Genomic DNA, 16,146 nt, shown 5'->3' with positions numbered 1-16,146 from the left:
TATCTCCCTGTGTATTATATTGGTTCTTTCTTGCATAAATAGCTGTGCCTGCCAGCAGCAGGAAGCCATAGCCTTGTTTGGCCTTTCAACAACTCAACTGTTTCAAACTAGCATCCGTTCAGCTGTTGCTTGCCCTTCCTATCCAATCTGTATCTACATTGACTGAGAAAGCATCAGAAGTTTGATCTGTCTGTGGCCCCATATTCCTTGGATTTTTCATTAAGTGCAGCCCTCACATTTCAAAGAAAAAAGGTAGTCTGAACTGTAGGATGCTTATGTACCACCTTATCATCAACTTACTAAATGAGCTAAGTCTTTTCCCAGGAACACGTGCCCTCCAGAGCTACAGCATGATCCTGAGAAAAACAGATTTAAGGCATTGCAAGAGCTCCTATATGTCTTCGCACAGAGTATGTTCTCTGAACGACTTTTTCCTCTTTTAATTCCAAAGTATTGTACAGTCTATTTACAGTCCTTCCAGAATTAAATCAAATTATACTTGTCCCCTAAAAGAATGCATTCCTTTAGATTTGCTATGCATTCTTAGATTCATAACAGTAACAGTTTTAAAATCAATTTTAATTCATTTTGTAATCTGATTACTCAGAAGGAGTCGCTACCTTTTCCTGGTTTCATGCTTGAGTCTATTATCTAAAAGTAGACAAATGCTCAAACTTTTTAAATCAGAATGTGCAATATCACCACATTAGGGAAGATCTAAATACATTGTTATCATTAAAAGTTCTGAATATATATATGTGAGAGGCTATTAATACAAGGACATGTTTAAAACAGTGATACAACAGTAATTTTATCTAATTTTTACGTGTTTCAGTTTGGTTACCAACTAAAAGTATTGGCCTATAGGCAAACTCTTCAAGCAAATAAAAGCATTGGGGTACTTTCCCAAGATGACTGGGTTGCCTTCCATTCTGATCTCATCCATGCGCTGACGAACGTAACGGGTCTGATTGTTTCCTTTGCAGAAAGTTTCATCTGTGATGCTGGTTATGTTGTTGAACTGTAAATCAAAGCAATGCATTTGAAAAATCCAAGCATCCCCTTTGAAATTTCATTTTTCTCTTTTTGTTGAGATATTAATATTTCTGTAATATTACAGGACATACATTCTCTCCAAGAAGATTCAGAAACCAAATTAGCACTGTAAACACGGGTATGGGAATTTTGATATTCTTCCTTAGTTAAGCAATAAATAAGTTTAAACAAATATAATTCAACAGATTTCTATTTTTAGAGCATGTTCAGCTATTTGAAATGCAGTTTATGTATTGTAATTAGTACAGGAGTGTGTGACAACGTGCTCATATTAACTTCAGTTAGATTTAATCAGTGTAATAATTTTCTAAATGTTGTCAAATGCATACTTGACACTTTTTAATTGTAGCACATTGCAAATCTACGTTAGTGAGTGATTTTATTCACACTTTTCTCAGATACCGGGGATGTATTTTAAAGCATTATGCTTGTAGTAGTAATGTTTGAGCAACAGTTAAAAAAAAAGATTGAAAAACCTGAAGATGCAGAATACGTAGGCTTTCTGGCAAATTAGGAGGAACAGACTCCAGGGCGTTCTGTGCTAAGTAGAGATAGGACAATTTTGTCAGCTTCTGTAAAAAAGAAGAGGAATATATATATATTACTAAATACTACTGTTATTTAGTAGTTAAATTGGATAAACAGTAATCTGCTTGAACCTGGAAGTGAAACGTAGCCAATGCATAAAGGTTATAATAGAGCAGCTGCATTCTTATTTGCTTTACTTATTTGTTTTGTCAGCTTATATTTGCTACATAATCCAAAAAGTCCTGGGATATTTACAAAAATATGTTAAGATCATATAGATACATAGAATCAGATTAAAGGCCCAGAGAGTTAACAATAGTAAATGATGGCCCATTGAGTTTAACAGCCTCTATCCCAGCATCATCATATGACTGTGTACATGCAATGGGATTGGGTATCAGCCTCCTTATTTTATTTTGCTTTTTAAAAAAGACAGGTAACAAGTTTCTCCCTATTAAAGAAAATTGCTACTTTGTAAAAAAAAAGCCTGGCAGGATAAATATATTTGGGTATTGTAGTTCTATCAGTGCACTTAAACTTAATCTGTAATGTAGGATAAAGTATCTGGGATTAGTTTTAATTGAGAAATCAGTCCAGATGTAATTCTGTCCAGTGCAAGTGAAGATGCTGCATTTAGACCGCTGTTTAGAATGTAAACAAATAGAATTCAGTCAGAATTAAATATATAAAGACTTTAAACAAGACTTGTTATTTGTTCGGTTGTCATTGGCAAAGGCTGGACAACTTTACAAAAGTAATAGGATTTCCATTAAAACATGGACATGCAGCAAGGAACTCACAAAATCCTTAGAAGTATACACAGAACCTCAAAATTAATTTAAAGAATATTAAAATGTAAAAAAAAGTTGAAATTTCACAAAACCACTGATCTCTCAAAATATGTGGAATCTTGAGATACTATAATCTCATCAGAACTTCAGGAATAAAAAAACTAGCTTTTTTGTTCTTTTGCTCATATAAGATTATGGAAGATACTCAGTTAAATTGTTAGTCCTATCTCATGACCTAGGTCAGTGATGGGCAACCTTTTTGGCGTGGTGTGTCAAAAATCGGCAAAAAATCGAGCATAACTCACGTTGTGTGTCACTTCGACAAAAACATAATTTTGCGCAATTTATAGTTTAAACTACTTCCCTGCTGTGGTGCGGTCGTAACTGACAGTCCCAGGAGTAGACTCTCTGTGCCGGCCTGACTGGAGAGAGGCGCGCACTGTTCCCACGCTCCTCTCCTGCGGGTCCTCCCTCGCCGCGCTGATGACGTGTGTGCGCACGGCACGCACGCCTTACCAGCAGCCACTGCGCTCAGAAAGGGGCAGCGGCGATACAGTAAGTGAGTGTGGGCGGGGGAGATCACACGTCCCCCCCCCGTTCCTCCAGCACAGATTCTTTCATCCTCGGCGGCCGTGCAGGAGCCGAGGATGAATCGCATGAAATCCTGTGCGTGTCACCCCAAATGGCTACGCGTGTCAGCACTGACACGCGTGTCATAGGTTCGCCATCACTGACCTAGGTACTATAATCAGTATCTGTAATAAGAATAAATATGCAAGAATGCTAATAATATTTTGGGATTGATTATAAATTTACTTTACGCCGACTTAGCATTTCCATCTGTAATACATTTTGCACTATTGTTTGAAGGCTTAAAGTAAAATTAAAATATTGTACATCAGTACATTATCTTACTTAAAAGTAATGTTTATTGAACTCAGCAGGATTTACTTCCATATAAGCAGGCAGAGAATAATGCTTTTGTTCTTACAATTATTTTTTCTACCTATGTGATTGACAGATTTCTTCACTGCTCCTTCAGCACAAGTCAATCAATTTAGTAAGCTTGAAATTTAAATCTTAGAATGATAATCATGATATCACATTAGTCCAATATATTTCTTATATAATACTTATTTTCTAAGTGCAATAGTTCCTTTTGAAATAATTCAGATTGGTTTCATTTAGTAGTGCTTGTACTTAATAATGATTTTACCTTGAAAGCGTTTGCTTTAACTCCTCTGCTTTTAATTCTGTTGTTATTTAGGTTTAGTGAAGTTAGTTTGGGAGGCAAAACTGGAAGCTTGGCTATCCGATTATCAGCTAATGAAAGTTCTTCTAGTAGAATTAACTTTGCAAAGGCTCCATCTTCAATCTCTTGAATTGCATTTCCCGTCAAATCAATTCTTCTTAGGGTGGCTTAAAAGCAAACAATATTACAATTAAAACATCTTTTCTATCTGTGTTTACTGCTTAAAGGCATGCTCTGTGCTGAAGTGACTAAATAAAAAACCTGTTCTACATATATGGTTAAGATGATTCTCTGTATTCTACCTGAGAGATAGATAACTTTTCCAACACAGGAACTAAAAATTCCTTCTTTGTAAAAACACTATTTGTAAATAATTAATTCTCTAGAAAAGTAGTAATATTTTTTAAACAAAATTATAAAATCATTGACATCTGAAGTAAAATTGTATCCTTCCCCTCAGTTTCATATAAGTGTATTGGCTTATCCCAGTTTGATATAAGTGCTCCTCCAGGATGCAAACAGTTGGACACATTTACTGTCTCTTTGCATTCCTAGATTGCCATTTTTATTTTCCAATTATGTAGCTCCTTGTGGTCAGTCTTGATGACTGGAAGAAGAGGGCATTTCCAACTTTTTTCTTATTTGGGGGAACACGGAATTAATACTTTTGATGTCTTTTCAGTCATTTTCCTTTGTCTCTGTCAGCAGTTAACTACTGAGTTCACAAACAGAGGGAGCATAGAGGAGGAAAGCATTGATTCTGTCTCTTAAAGGTACTAAAGGTTGATGGCGCTAGTTAACATGAATTAGAAGACTCTTTGAACTTTGGGCTGTGAATTTCACTAGTCAGAATTTTTTTAAAGAAAAAATATTTTGAATCAAAGAGAAGGGCCAGCAAGGTGTTCCGGTGGTCAGCAACTGAATAATGCTGATTTACATAGGAAACATGGTCTGCTTAATTTGTGCTTCTTTTAAGTCAGGAGTGGCAATGGGCCACATGCAATCTTCAACCTAACTTCAATCTTGTGCCTAAATTTGAAAGGCATATACAGGTAGTCCTCAGCTTATGTTCAATCATTCAGCAACTATTTAAAGCTGCAAAGTGGTACTAAAAATTGACATATCAGAAGTCTTCAAAGTTCTGGCCCTTGCAGCACACTTACAGACATGTAATTGTGATCAGGGCACTTGGATATTCAGCTTGCAATTATGACATTGCAGGGAGTGCAGTAATGGGACCCCCATTTGCAACCTTCCCTGCCATCTTCTCACAAGCAAAGGCAATGGGGAAGCCAGCAGGGAAAGTTGCAAGTCACTTCAGTAAGTCACTCCCACCTTTTCTTCCAAGGTCTTCCCTGACTTCTATGCATCTTGTGCTGGCCTAACTAGGCCCCCATCTGCCTCCCTCAGCTCACATATGGTCTGTGCTGGCTCTTTCATGACTCACACATGGCCTGCACTAGCATGACTCACACATGGCCTGTACTACCACCACAGCACCCCTTACCTTACTTATTCCTGCTTAATGACCCATGTGTTTTGGATTATAGTGACAACTAGAACTACTTGGATTCTCATTGCTACGCAATATGGTCACATGACACTGGGCTTTATGAATGCATTGGTTAGCCATGGTGATACAGTTTGAATTACCGCCATAACCTGAGGACTACTCATAAACACAAATAATCTGGATTTCTGATAAATGCAATCCCATCTTAAAATCAACATGAAAATGAAAATATATTTCTGAAATGAAATATGTCATTTTAAAAGTCATGGATACATTTGATCCTGGATGCTATTCTCTTCTTCCCGAGCTGCCACTGACCTCTTACACCATCACCCTGGCACCATCCCTCCACCAATCACTTTTAAAGGAATGTAGTCATCAGAATATTGGAGTGCTTAAAAGTATAATCTTCAGAAGCCATTATATTAAAAAAAAAACTTTAATCTGATTTGTAAAATAATTTGGCCAGTAAAATTACTTTTCTCTGGAAAAAAAAGTATTATTACTTTCTGTAATAGCTAGTGGTTCAAAAATACAGATAACTAAATGCTAACCAAAGTGTGTTTCCAATTATTAATCATCAAATTTATTTTTACGATTTACTTACGAATTTCAGCAAAATCAGATACTTTCACCTTCTTGATTTTGTTGAATCTTGCATAAAGGTAACCTGTTTCCTTTGGCAGAGCAGGGATACTTTCAATATCAATTTCTTCACAGTACATTGAACGAATTAAACAAACACATAGTAGACAAGTAGCCATTGCTGAAAGTATATAATTTTGAGTCAGTTTAAGTAGAAGTCTAGATAAATGTTTCAACAGTTTATAATAAAATTATCTTCCACACTTTCCTGCAGAATCTAGGTTATTCAGGCATCCTTTGGAGGGGAGGGGGTTGATTACAGATGCTTACTGATAGCGCTAGCCTTTGAGAAAAAAGTCTATACAGTGGAAATATACAAAATTGCTTGGAATAAAAGATAAACATTCCCTCTAGTTAAGTTCAGTAACTGATCATTTTGTGATATACCCAGTCCATGTAGTTTTCTTGGAAATCATGTAGTTCCTATTGTTTTCTTCTAGGACTCTTTAAAAAATGTTCAGACTAACAGACAAATAACTGTTCCTACTGCTCTCACTGCTTAATCTTGCAAATTAGCCAAGTTTGGCTTCTGATGAGCAATAGACAGAAACAAATTAGCCAAGTTGGGCTGTTGGACCTTTTAGAGTAGTTTTGAACAGTGAATTTCCATGCTATAGCATATGCCAATTGCAAGATGGTGAAAAAAAATGAAAGTTCATTTTGTGCTGTTGGAAACATCATTCATTGTCTTTAGATATAGTCCTGTTAAAGGCTAAAGACACGGGAGAGGGTCGGGGTATTGCGGTCGTGACAGGGAGGGGCAGATACGGCGGGGACTCTAGGGCAGGCCATTACCGGGGAAGGAGGGTTCGCTACATCACAGAGATCCCTCCTTCCGGCCCTAGGAGTCCCACTCCAAGACCAGATGGTGTAAGTAATCAGGACCCTGGTCTCAGGCTGTTGTCGCTAAATGCCAGGTCTGTTGTACATAAAGCACCTCTCGTCCGGGACTTAATTTTAGACGAGAGGGCAGACCTGGCATGTATTACTGAGACCTGGCTGGGCCCAGAGGGAGGAGTCCCCCTCGTAGAACTGTGCCCAGAAGGTTTTCAGGTGCTGCATCAGCCGAGAGCCCAGGGAAGGGGTGGGGGTGTGGCCGCTGTTATCCGGGAGTCGTTAGTTCCTCGTAGGGTCCCTGCTCCGGAGATTGTCGGGTGTGAGTCTTTGCTGTTAAAGTTGGACCTCAAGGGTCAAGTGGGTTTGCTGCTAACGTACCTGCCTCCCAACAGCGTTGCAGCAGCCCTCCCCTCGCTCCTCGAGTCAGTAGCCGAGCTGGCAGTTGAGTTCCCTAGGCTGATGGTCCTGGGGGACTTTAATCTGCCGACGCTCGGTGAAAACTCTGACGGGGCGCTGGAGTTCATGGCTTCCATGACAGCCATGGGCTTGACTCAAGTAATCCGAGGCCCAACCCATTCGGCGGGACACATGCTTGACCTTGTATTTCTCTCGGAGCAGTGGATGTGTGATCTTGGTCTGAGGGGGAGTGACATCATACCCCTGTCGTGGTCAGACCATTGCCTACTGAGGCTCGACTTCCGGAAGCCCAACCCCCACTGTAGGGAGGAGGAACCGACCAGGTGGTTCCGCCCCAGGCGTCTTATGGAGCCAGTAAGGTTCCAGACAGAGCTTGGGGTTATTCCTGATACTCTCACCCACAGTCCGGTGGAGACTCTGGCTGCTGCGTGGCACTCGGCAGCGTCAGAGGCCCTCGACCGGATTGCGCCACTGCGGCCCCTCCGAGGCGGCGGATCCCGGAGACCACCTTGGTTCACCGAGGAGCTCCGGGAGATGAAGCGCCGGAGGAGATGCCTAGAGCACCGTTGGAGGTCCGATAAGTCCGCATCGAACCGAGCAATGGTAACCACCTGCACCAGGGAATATACTAGGGCACTTAGGGCAGCTAAAAGATCACATATAGCCTCCCTGGTTGCGTCCGCAGAGTCCCGGCCAGCCGCCCTGTTTAGGATAACCCGCTCCCTGTTGAACAAAAGGGAGGCGGGGGAACCCTTGCAGGGCAGAGCTGAAGAATATGCCCAATTCTTAGCGGACAAAATTGCTCGGTTTCGGACGGACTTGGACTCCACATCTGCAGTTCCAGCCGAGACTCAGGGGGACCAAGTACAACAGCTCTGGGTTGAGTTTCAAGAGGTTACCCCCGGGGATGTGGACAAGGCCATGAGAGCTGTGAGTTCCTCCACCTGTGCTTTGGATCCGTGTCCCTCATGGCTGGTTTCTAACTGCAGTGAGGTGACACGAGGCTGGATCCAGGCGGTTGTAACCGCCTCCCTTCGGGAGGGGAACTTCCCCGCCGCACTGAAGGCGGCGGTGGTGAGACCCCTCCTGAAGAAGCCATCCCTAGATCCAGCTGTCCTTAATAACTACCGCCCGGTCTCCAACCTCCCCTTTTTGGGGAAGGTTGTTGAGAAGGTGGTGGCCTTCCAGCTCCAACGGTCCTTGGAGGAAGCAGACTATCTAGACCCCTTCCAGTCAGGCTTCAGACCCGGTTACAGCACTGAAACCGCCTTGGTCGCATTGATGGATGATCTCTGGAGAGCCAGAGATGAAGGACATCCCTCCATCCTGGTCCTCCTTGACCTCTCAGCGGCTTTCGATACCATCGACCATGGTATCCTTCTGCGAAGACTGCGGGAGGTGGGAGTGGGAGGCACCGTGTTACGGTGGTTCTCCTCCTACCTCTCGGACAGGTCGCAGTCGGTGTTAGTGGGAGGGCAGAGATCGTCCCCAAGGCCCCTAAAATATGGGGTGCCGCAGGGTTCGGTCTTATCCCCCCTACTATTTAACATTTACATGAAACCGCTGGGAGAGATCATCCGTAGGCACGGGATTAGATACCATCAATATGCGGACGATACTCAATTGTATCTGTCCGCCCCGTGCCAAATCAATGAAGCGGTTGACGTAATGGACCGGGGGCTCGAAGCCGTCATGGACTGGATGAGGATTAACAAGCTTGTGCTCAACCCAGAAAAGACCGAGTGGCTGTTGTGTTTTCCTCCCAAAAATTCGGCCATTAATCCAACACTCAGGCTGGGGGGTCAAATTCTACACCCCTCAGAGAGGGTTCGCAACCTGGGAGTCCTCCTGGATCCACAGCTGTCATTCGACCATCATATAGCGGCTGTGACCAGGGGGGCATTCGCCCAGGTACGCCTGGTGCGCCAGTTGCGACCCTACCTGAACCGGGAGGCGCTCACAACTGTCACTCGGGCCCTCGTGATTTCTAGGCTGGAATACTGCAATGTGCTCTACATGGGGCTGCCCTTGAAGAGCATCCGGCGACTTCAGCTAGTACAAAACGCAGCCGCGCGAGTGATCGCGGGTGCACCTCGATTCACCCGCATTACACCTATCCTCCGCGAGCTGCGTTGGCTACCTGTCGATCTCCGGATGCGCTTCAAGGTGCTATTGACCACCCATAAAGCCCTACATGGCAGTGGATCTGGATACTTGAGAGACCGCCTTCTGCCAATTACCTCCCTACGGCCTATAAGATCTCATAGGTTAGGCCTCCTCCGCATCCCATCGGCCAGCCAATGCCGGCTGGCAACCACAAGGAGGAGGGCCTTCTCAGTAGCGGCCCCGACCCTTTGGAACGAGCTCCCCGTAGAGATCCGCACCCTCTCCACCGTCCAGGCCTTCCGCATAGCCTTGAAGAACTGGCTCGCCCGTCAGGCCTGGGGATAAGGACCATTGCCCCGCCCGAATGTTGTATGCATGTTGTGTATTATTTTATTATGTGTTGTTGTTTTAGTATTGTATTGTTTTGTATTCCCCTCTCCCTGGTTTCTGTGAGCCGCCCTGAGTCCCCTCAGGGAAAAGGGCGGCCTACAAATAAAATCAATTCTAATTCTAATTCTAATTCTAATTCTGTTATACCAAAGTGACAAATCTGTTGCCTTTCGTAGCCTGCGAGATTGACAAGTGATGTGAAAGATGAGATGTCTTTGTTTACCAAACCAGACTGGATTAATATGGTAGATTATGGCCTATAACATTCAGAGAATAATGTACTGTATTTTGGTTGCATTCTGATTGGTGGTCTTCCTCCATTATCCGTAAATCAGTGGCTGAAGTTTTCTATGATTTGCCTTTTATCGGACACTGAAATTCCATTGTCATTGCAGTGCAGCAGGAAACAGATTGAATATGTCACAAATGCTACTTCATGAGCTCAATAAGTCTTGATTGCCAAAAGGAAAAGGGTTCTCTACCTGAACTTGTGTTAGGAAGTCCTATCATATAGTTCTGCGGTATCTGTAAGCATGTCATTGCACTATATATTTTTAAAAAACGCTTATTGAAAATCTGGAATTCCTATATAGAATGTTTACAATATCCTTTAATTGCTGCCTAATTGCTTAACCAACAGTTGTTATTGTTTAGTACAACAGACATACCTAATAATGTTTCTAGCCGTAATACTGACAGCTTTGGAAACTATTCTGTTTATTATAAAGTTGAAAAACTTACTTGTATAATTTGTTGTTCCCTCTGCAAGTTTTTCATCATCTCTTTGCAGCTGTACATTATTTTCATTGAAAACGAAAGTGTTGTCTTCCTTTTAAATATATAAAATATAATATATAACACAAAATATACAATATATATGTTATATAAGCATAGCTGATAATAATACACTGATATTCAACTATAATGGTAATGATGTTTTTACACGTTACGGTTGTTAAAACATACTTATCTTAAGTTTTTGTTGACTGGTCGAAAACTGCATAAAATTGTATTGTGAACTTAACTCTTCCTGTTTAGTGAGTTTCCATTGAAAGTGAATGAATTTATTACAGATCCACCAAACAATCAAAATCAAAATAAAGTAAAATAAGAGGGGGAAAAATGGAAAATGCAATAACATCAGAACAATACAGCATTCTTATGTTCTAACACAATATTCTAGTGTACCCAATACAACCAGAAATCAGTCCAAAGTTATTTATCATTAGTGAAGGACAGGTTCTGCAAGTTGCAAATGTAAATTTAGCCATGTCTTTTTTTTTTTTAGAGTTCTTATCTGCCAAGTTAAAAAGTCCTTATCTGTCGAGTTTAAAAAAAAATATCATCTTAGATATCTGTGTAGTCACCTAATTGGGTATTAAGAGCTGATGTCTCTCTACAGAAGTTCCATTTGAGTATTGTAAAACTAGTCCTTTCTGTTCAGAGGTTTTCCTGAAATTTGCCTTCCTAATGGTAGGATATCAAAGCACAGCTGTGTGAAGGTCCTAAGAAACCACTTAACTGTGAATTTGTTAAGATACCAGACTAGTTGGAAACATATATCTCCCACAGCATTCCAGCCAGCATCATGTTGTGCTTAGCTTGCAATTCTGTATCAAGAATCCTTTGCTTAAGGGCTGCCATAACCTGCTGTTGTGCCAGTATCATATGTGCTTCTAATGCAAAATATAATTTCTGAACTTTATCACCAATTTTCTGTTTCCAAGTAGTTTGGAATCTGTCCTGCGAGATCAAATGTCAACCTTTGAGTTGAGAGTTAATCTATAGCAATTATTTGAAAATACTTAGTAGGTTCAAATCACAACTTGCTATCGTGATTTTAAAGAGCATTTGGTTGAATTAGATATGTTAATGTAATATAATGAAAGAAAAAATCCTTAGCTACCAGAATATTTTATTTTTATTTTTATACTGCTATATATTATCAGTATTATATTAAACCATTTGAAAAATAGCTAATCTAGATGGCTTGGATATTTTTTTGAAATCCAACTTGCTATTCTACATCATCATTTTGGATGCAAAGTAAGTGCAGGGCCCATACGGAGGTTTGGGGAGGGGGGGAAATAGGCCTCCTGGAAGTCTCCTGGGCCTGTTTCTGTAGTTTTCGCCCTCCGAGAGGCTCGAGGAAGGCAAAAGCGCCCCCCCCCATTGGTGCAGGAGGCCAAGTAGGCCATGCCCCCCCCCCCAGCAACCAGGTAGAGAACCTGTTGTTGAAACTTTTGAACCCCACCCCTTGATCAGAGCCCTCCCATCTAACTCCACAAGACTGCCAAATGCATTTTAACAGGTCTTGTCCAGTTGGAGTCCAATTTTGAATGAACCCAAGTGTTTTTATCCCATAGGTATCTAGAGTATTCCTCATTGCAGCCCTGTAGTCAGTCCTGAAGCCCATTCTTTCCCAACATTGAATAAAACACCTTAAACAGGATTGCCAGTTGTTTATCTGTAGACACAAACAGAAGGGAGAAAATAAGTATCTTTTGTTGCCTTTGTCACCATTATTGAACCGTGGTGGCACGATGGTTAGAATGTAGTACTGCAGGTTGCTTCTGCTGTCTGCCAGATGCCTGCAGTTTAACAGTTCAATTCTCACTGGCTCAAGGTTGACTCAGTCTTTCATTCTTTCTAGGTTAGTAAAGGACCCAGATTGTTGGGGGCAATATGTTGACTCTGTAAACCACTTAGGGAGGGCTGTAAAACACTGTGAAGCGATATATAAGTCTCAGTGCTATGGCTATTGCTATTACATAATACTTAATAGGGACTTTTACTTGCATTTGAGGAAACTCAAGTGAATTTGACACCCCTGCATTAAACCTTCACTGTGTCCAAGTTTTGCTCATGGGTTTCTCAGGAGCATTCTGATTTTAAAAAATGGTGAATTCAGAAAGCTCAGATGGTTGTTATTTTTGTTCATTTAATGTAAAAGCTATTTTGCTTATTAGTTGCTAGCTTCGTTTTTGTGTTGTTCTCACCTGTAGACTTCCTGAACATCCTTAGAAAATAAAAAAGGATGGGTGACTTCTGCACGCCTTGCACAGGCATTATGTGAAAGCACAAAATATATGCTCTTACAGGTCAAAGTAAGTATCATAGTTGCAACAGAATCAGTTTAGTGTAGAGTTTAAGGCACCAGGCTAGAAATCAGGAGATTGTATGTTTTAGGCATAAAATCAGCTGGTTACCTTAGGCTAGTCATACTAGCCAAGGTGGTGCAGTGGTTAGAGTGCTGTACTGCAGCCACTTCAGCTGACTGTTATCTGCAGTTCGGCGGTTCAAATCTCACCGGCTCAGGGTTGACTCAGCCTTCCATCCTTCCGAGGTGGGTAAAATGAGGACCCAGACTGGGGGGGGCAATATGCTGACTCTGTAAACTGCTTAGAGAGGGCTGAAAGCCCTATGAAGTGGTATATAAGTCTAACTGCTATTGCTATACACTATCAGCCATAGGAGGGAGGTAATAGCAAACCACTTCTGAAAATCTTACTAAGAAGCCTTCAGGGACTAATTCAGGTAGTCACCAGGAGCCAATACTGACTTGCAGGCAATCCCTCAAATCAGGGGTTGTTAGGACAATGATTTATTAATGGTTTTACTTTTTTTAGATTAATGATACCAAATAGGTATTCTCAAGCAATGAAAAGAAATTTAGATATATTAATCATTAAACTGCTTTCTCTTGAGATAATTAATTTAAAACATACACACACTTTTAATTGTTGTGTGTTTTAACTGAGCATGATCTTTCCACACAGTATAAATTCTAAATCCATTATTTCTCTTGGTATTGATTAAAAATCAATATGGGCTCAATAAAACTCAAACTTTCTACCTAGGTATACTGTGAATGGGTAGATAATATAATTCTGTTGATTAAGATTAGAACTATTGTGTGGTTTATTCAGTGTAAATTATTCTATTTATTCTTCCTCAAAGGCAACCGAGTTGATCAGCTTACAGTATTTTCTTTCACTCAATAATAAACATCACATTGCAACAGTGTGTTATTTGTATTGTACCCCTAATATGCATTTATTTTAATTTGGGTCACATGAAAGAAGTTCATTATTAAATATATTTCTTATATGTGGTTGGGGAATTACTTCAGGATTTTCTCAGGCCAGAAAATTAATTAATAGCAGCAGGTCCCCCTCAATTATGATTCTCAGGAGACCAATCTGAATGCTTGGTGTATAAGAAAACCCTGATAATTCCTTGCAGTGACACATAACATTATTGTGTATATCATTAGAAACAAAGCAATAATTATAGTTTGAGTCAAATTTAAGCTTGGCTCATGGCCATATTATATATTTCTATAAGTACAGGTATTTGGATTAGGTAATTATAAAGAAATAAAGAATACAAAATAAAACAATAATATCTATATATGTATTATATTCATATATTTTTTGTATCTCCTTGCTCCCCCCCCCTTTTGTTGGCTGCTATATTTAGCTGTGAAACATGCATTCAGGGCTAAGTAATACACTGGCAACGTGGAAAAAAAGGAATATAGAACTTGTAAGCTACCTTATTTTTTACTCCGTCCTGTGGATAGTCTCCATAGTCTTCCTGAAATAATGCATCTTCATAATCTTGCTGGAATGTTTCATGAAACAGAGTTGAGTGTTGATTAGGTGGTGCTAGCTTCACCAAGGGCATAAAAAAACAGAAGAGATAAAATTTCTGTGAAGTCTTCATTTCAGAAGCTCAGACTTGAGTTTTGCTGAAAGGACCAAGGAGAATGATTCTTGTAACTGGAAACAAGGAAAGCAATCTGTCAGAACAATATTTAAAGCCCTAGAAGAGTAGCTGGCAGCAGTTTTCTAATGCTCAGGGAACAGGGAAAAATGACTTAACTCTTAGTATTCTTTATTTAAATCCTTCTTTTGTTTAAAAATTGGTACTATACAATTTAACAATATATATTTATATACTTGATATTATTTCAGATTCCTATAATTTCTCATTTTGCATGCTAATTGGAAGCAATTGAAACCCCATATTTTGAGATCTGATACACAGAGTGAAGAAATAGTTAAAATGTGGAGCCAAGCTAAGCCCATCCCTGGAGTGAAAGTAATAGTTTGTATTGTCTTAAAGATCTATGCTTTCCAGAAAAAATAGGAATTTAAAAATAAAAATGAATAAAAGCATATTTTAGATATAAAGCATGCATACAATTCAAGAAAGATATACTGATGATAGTTTCTAGATAATGAATTATACAGTCAAGCTATTTTTACAGTAACTTGTAACCATGTGGTATACATTAAGATAATTTATTGGAAAACAACACCTACCGTTTTGCTGAATAAGACCTCTTGTGAATCTATGTTCAATATGGTTTTCTGTGCGTTAATTCCAAATGGCCAGAGAAAAGTTATGGTTTATTTTCAAGAAACTGAAATAATGCAGTTTCAAAGATGGATAGACTTTAGATGTGCTGTCTGTAGGGTAAAAAGAGTTGTGTTAGCATCCAGGCTTATGTGCAAAATGTTACATGATAAATCAGTTTTGCTCTGCTACAAAATGGAATGAGTCCAATTTCAAATATGTTAATCTAGTTGCTCAAAGTTGAAAGCATTTCCTAGATCAGCTGCAGTTTCATGCAATGAAGACTTCAGTAAAGTCATGTGCTTTTCATTTAGTCTAGCATTTAATGAAAAACAAAGACAGTGACTTCCGTTTCAGATAAAGTATAAGCATTCCATTTTTGTGTGTGTAGGAAAAAAAATTGCAAAACTTTTAAGTTTGCAGCATAAACTTTCAAACAAGAGTTGGTGGACACTATTTTTCCATTCACCTTCCTGGGGTCTTTCTTCAGCAGTGTCAGAGTTAATTACTTTTATTTTTTGGAAGACTGTCTAGCATTCCAATCTTAATAGATCATTACAGAAAAGAGCGAAAAATACAGAAAACAATGAAAAATACTCATTGAACGTCTAATGTTTAGGAGAAGCAGGTTTGCATTATAAAGGATTTCGGTGAAAATCCTTTGATATGCCCTGCTATAAAACATTAGTTCAGAACATTCACTGTTTTATACGTAGGCAGTGAAGATTAATAAGAACTAGATGTGCACACAGCAAGACCGTAGCTGTTTCATTTATTGATTTTTGTTACATTCTTCAATTTGACAGTCCTGCTAAAAATATCAGCTGAGATTTTTATTTCTTCACTTTAGAGAGCTTTTTAAAACAACAGCTACCCTGAAGGTTTTCAGTTATACACAGCTTATTACTCCACAAAAGTCAGAGTTCAGAAACCAGCTGTTCGCTCTGGAATACCATCTCAGTTGGAATTGGATGCTTTGGATAATAGCACATCTGTTGCTTTACAGTTTGTGCTCTTTTGCAACTTGATCCGTGTTTAACATAACTGTACTCTGTCCATTCACTGTGCTGACTGAGAGTGTTGTTAAATGCAAAATTGGAATCAGTTTCCATTATGTTGCAATGATATTGGTCTTTTGTTGGTTTTGAATATTAATGCATATGAAGATTATTTAGAGTCCTGACATCTGTTCTGTCTTCTGTTTAGTAAATTCAGGGGTTATTGAATCTCTAATTTTTTATATTATA

General features: G+C 39.8%; 1 protein-coding gene across 1 annotated transcript; it reads right to left on the bottom strand.

Moving 5' to 3' along the window:
* Positions 1 to 224: 224 nt before the first annotated feature.
* On the bottom strand, positions 225 to 15,161 carry OGN (osteoglycin). The gene is made up of 7 exons (XM_032209099.1): positions 14,866 to 15,161; positions 14,093 to 14,319; positions 10,277 to 10,364; positions 5,748 to 5,906; positions 3,592 to 3,794; positions 1,533 to 1,628; positions 225 to 1,021 (listed from the first exon to the last, which is right to left on the bottom strand). Exons 2-7 carry the CDS (start codon positions 14,261 to 14,263, stop codon positions 848 to 850), a joined length of 891 nt encoding a protein of 296 aa, XP_032064990.1. The 5' UTR covers positions 14,264 to 14,319; positions 14,866 to 15,161; the 3' UTR covers positions 225 to 847.
* Between the last annotated feature and the right edge of the window lie 985 nt (positions 15,162 to 16,146).

This window comes from Thamnophis elegans, chromosome 2 (genome assembly GCF_009769535.1).
Source record: "Thamnophis elegans isolate rThaEle1 chromosome 2, rThaEle1.pri, whole genome shotgun sequence".
Lineage (NCBI taxonomy): Eukaryota > Metazoa > Chordata > Lepidosauria > Squamata > Colubridae > Thamnophis > Thamnophis elegans.
This window is presented reverse-complemented; position numbering and strand designations above follow the sequence as displayed.

Excerpts from the sequence above, each read along its gene's own strand:
- OGN (XM_032209099.1), bottom strand. The coding sequence starts at position 14,263 with ATGAAGACTTCACAGAAATTTTATCTCTTCTGTTTTTTTATGCCCTTG. Across the intron at positions 10,365-14,092 it reads AGGACGGAGTAAAAAATAAG|GAAGACAACACTTTCGTTTT; the intron begins GTAGCTTACAAG and ends TATATTTAAAAG. Across the intron at positions 3,795-5,747 it reads ATCTGATTTTGCTGAAATTC|CCACCCTAAGAAGAATTGAT; the intron begins GTAAGTAAATCG and ends TTTGCTTTTAAG.